The sequence below is a fragment of the Opisthorchis viverrini genome (genome assembly GCF_000715545.1).
Source record: "Opisthorchis viverrini unplaced genomic scaffold opera_v5_9, whole genome shotgun sequence".
NCBI lineage: Eukaryota > Metazoa > Platyhelminthes > Trematoda > Opisthorchiida > Opisthorchiidae > Opisthorchis > Opisthorchis viverrini.
The window spans coordinates 2,500,158-2,500,483 of record NW_008751665.1 but is presented as its reverse complement, the minus strand read 5'-3'; the positions used below and the strand labels follow the sequence as shown (position 1 = coordinate 2,500,483).

At 53.1% G+C, this 326-nt stretch overlaps 2 protein-coding genes across 2 annotated transcripts in view; one reads left to right on the top strand and one right to left on the bottom strand.

Annotated features, from left to right (window-relative positions):
* T265_00900 (hypothetical protein) overlaps positions 1-266 on the bottom strand; it is a gene marked incomplete at both ends in the record, with an annotated part of 1,199 nt that extends 933 nt beyond the window's left edge. The window contains one exon of the mRNA XM_009164795.1: positions 174-266. Coding sequence (XP_009163059.1) covers positions 174-266 — 93 coding nt within the window. The remainder of the gene's footprint in view (positions 1-173) is intronic.
* Positions 1-326, top strand: part of T265_12666 (hypothetical protein) — a gene marked incomplete at both ends in the record, with an annotated part of 41,324 nt that overhangs the window by 37,294 nt on the left and 3,704 nt on the right. The window lies entirely within an intron of this gene.

The following is a 326-nucleotide window of genomic DNA, read 5'->3' as shown; positions in this document are numbered from 1 at the left end:
GCGTACATTGTTTCCAAAACGGGTTTCCCTAAGCATCCCACGCCTACTGTGTAGTCATAGATGCATTTTATCACTTAGTGTCTCCTGTACCGGGTTCGTCCTAGTGGATTTCACATGGGATCGGAATACTTGTCCGCCCCTGGACCAAGTGGTTAGGACGCGAATTTACTGACCGGAAGGTCCGTGGTTCGAACCCGACCTCTGCCTCTTGACTCCCCCTGTCTAGGCTTGGGCGACCTGACAATATCCCAGCCCTCGTGCCTCATTCACGTGGCATGGCAGCTAGTGCTACAGCGAGTGCTACAGCTGAACGATTCGATTCTGGA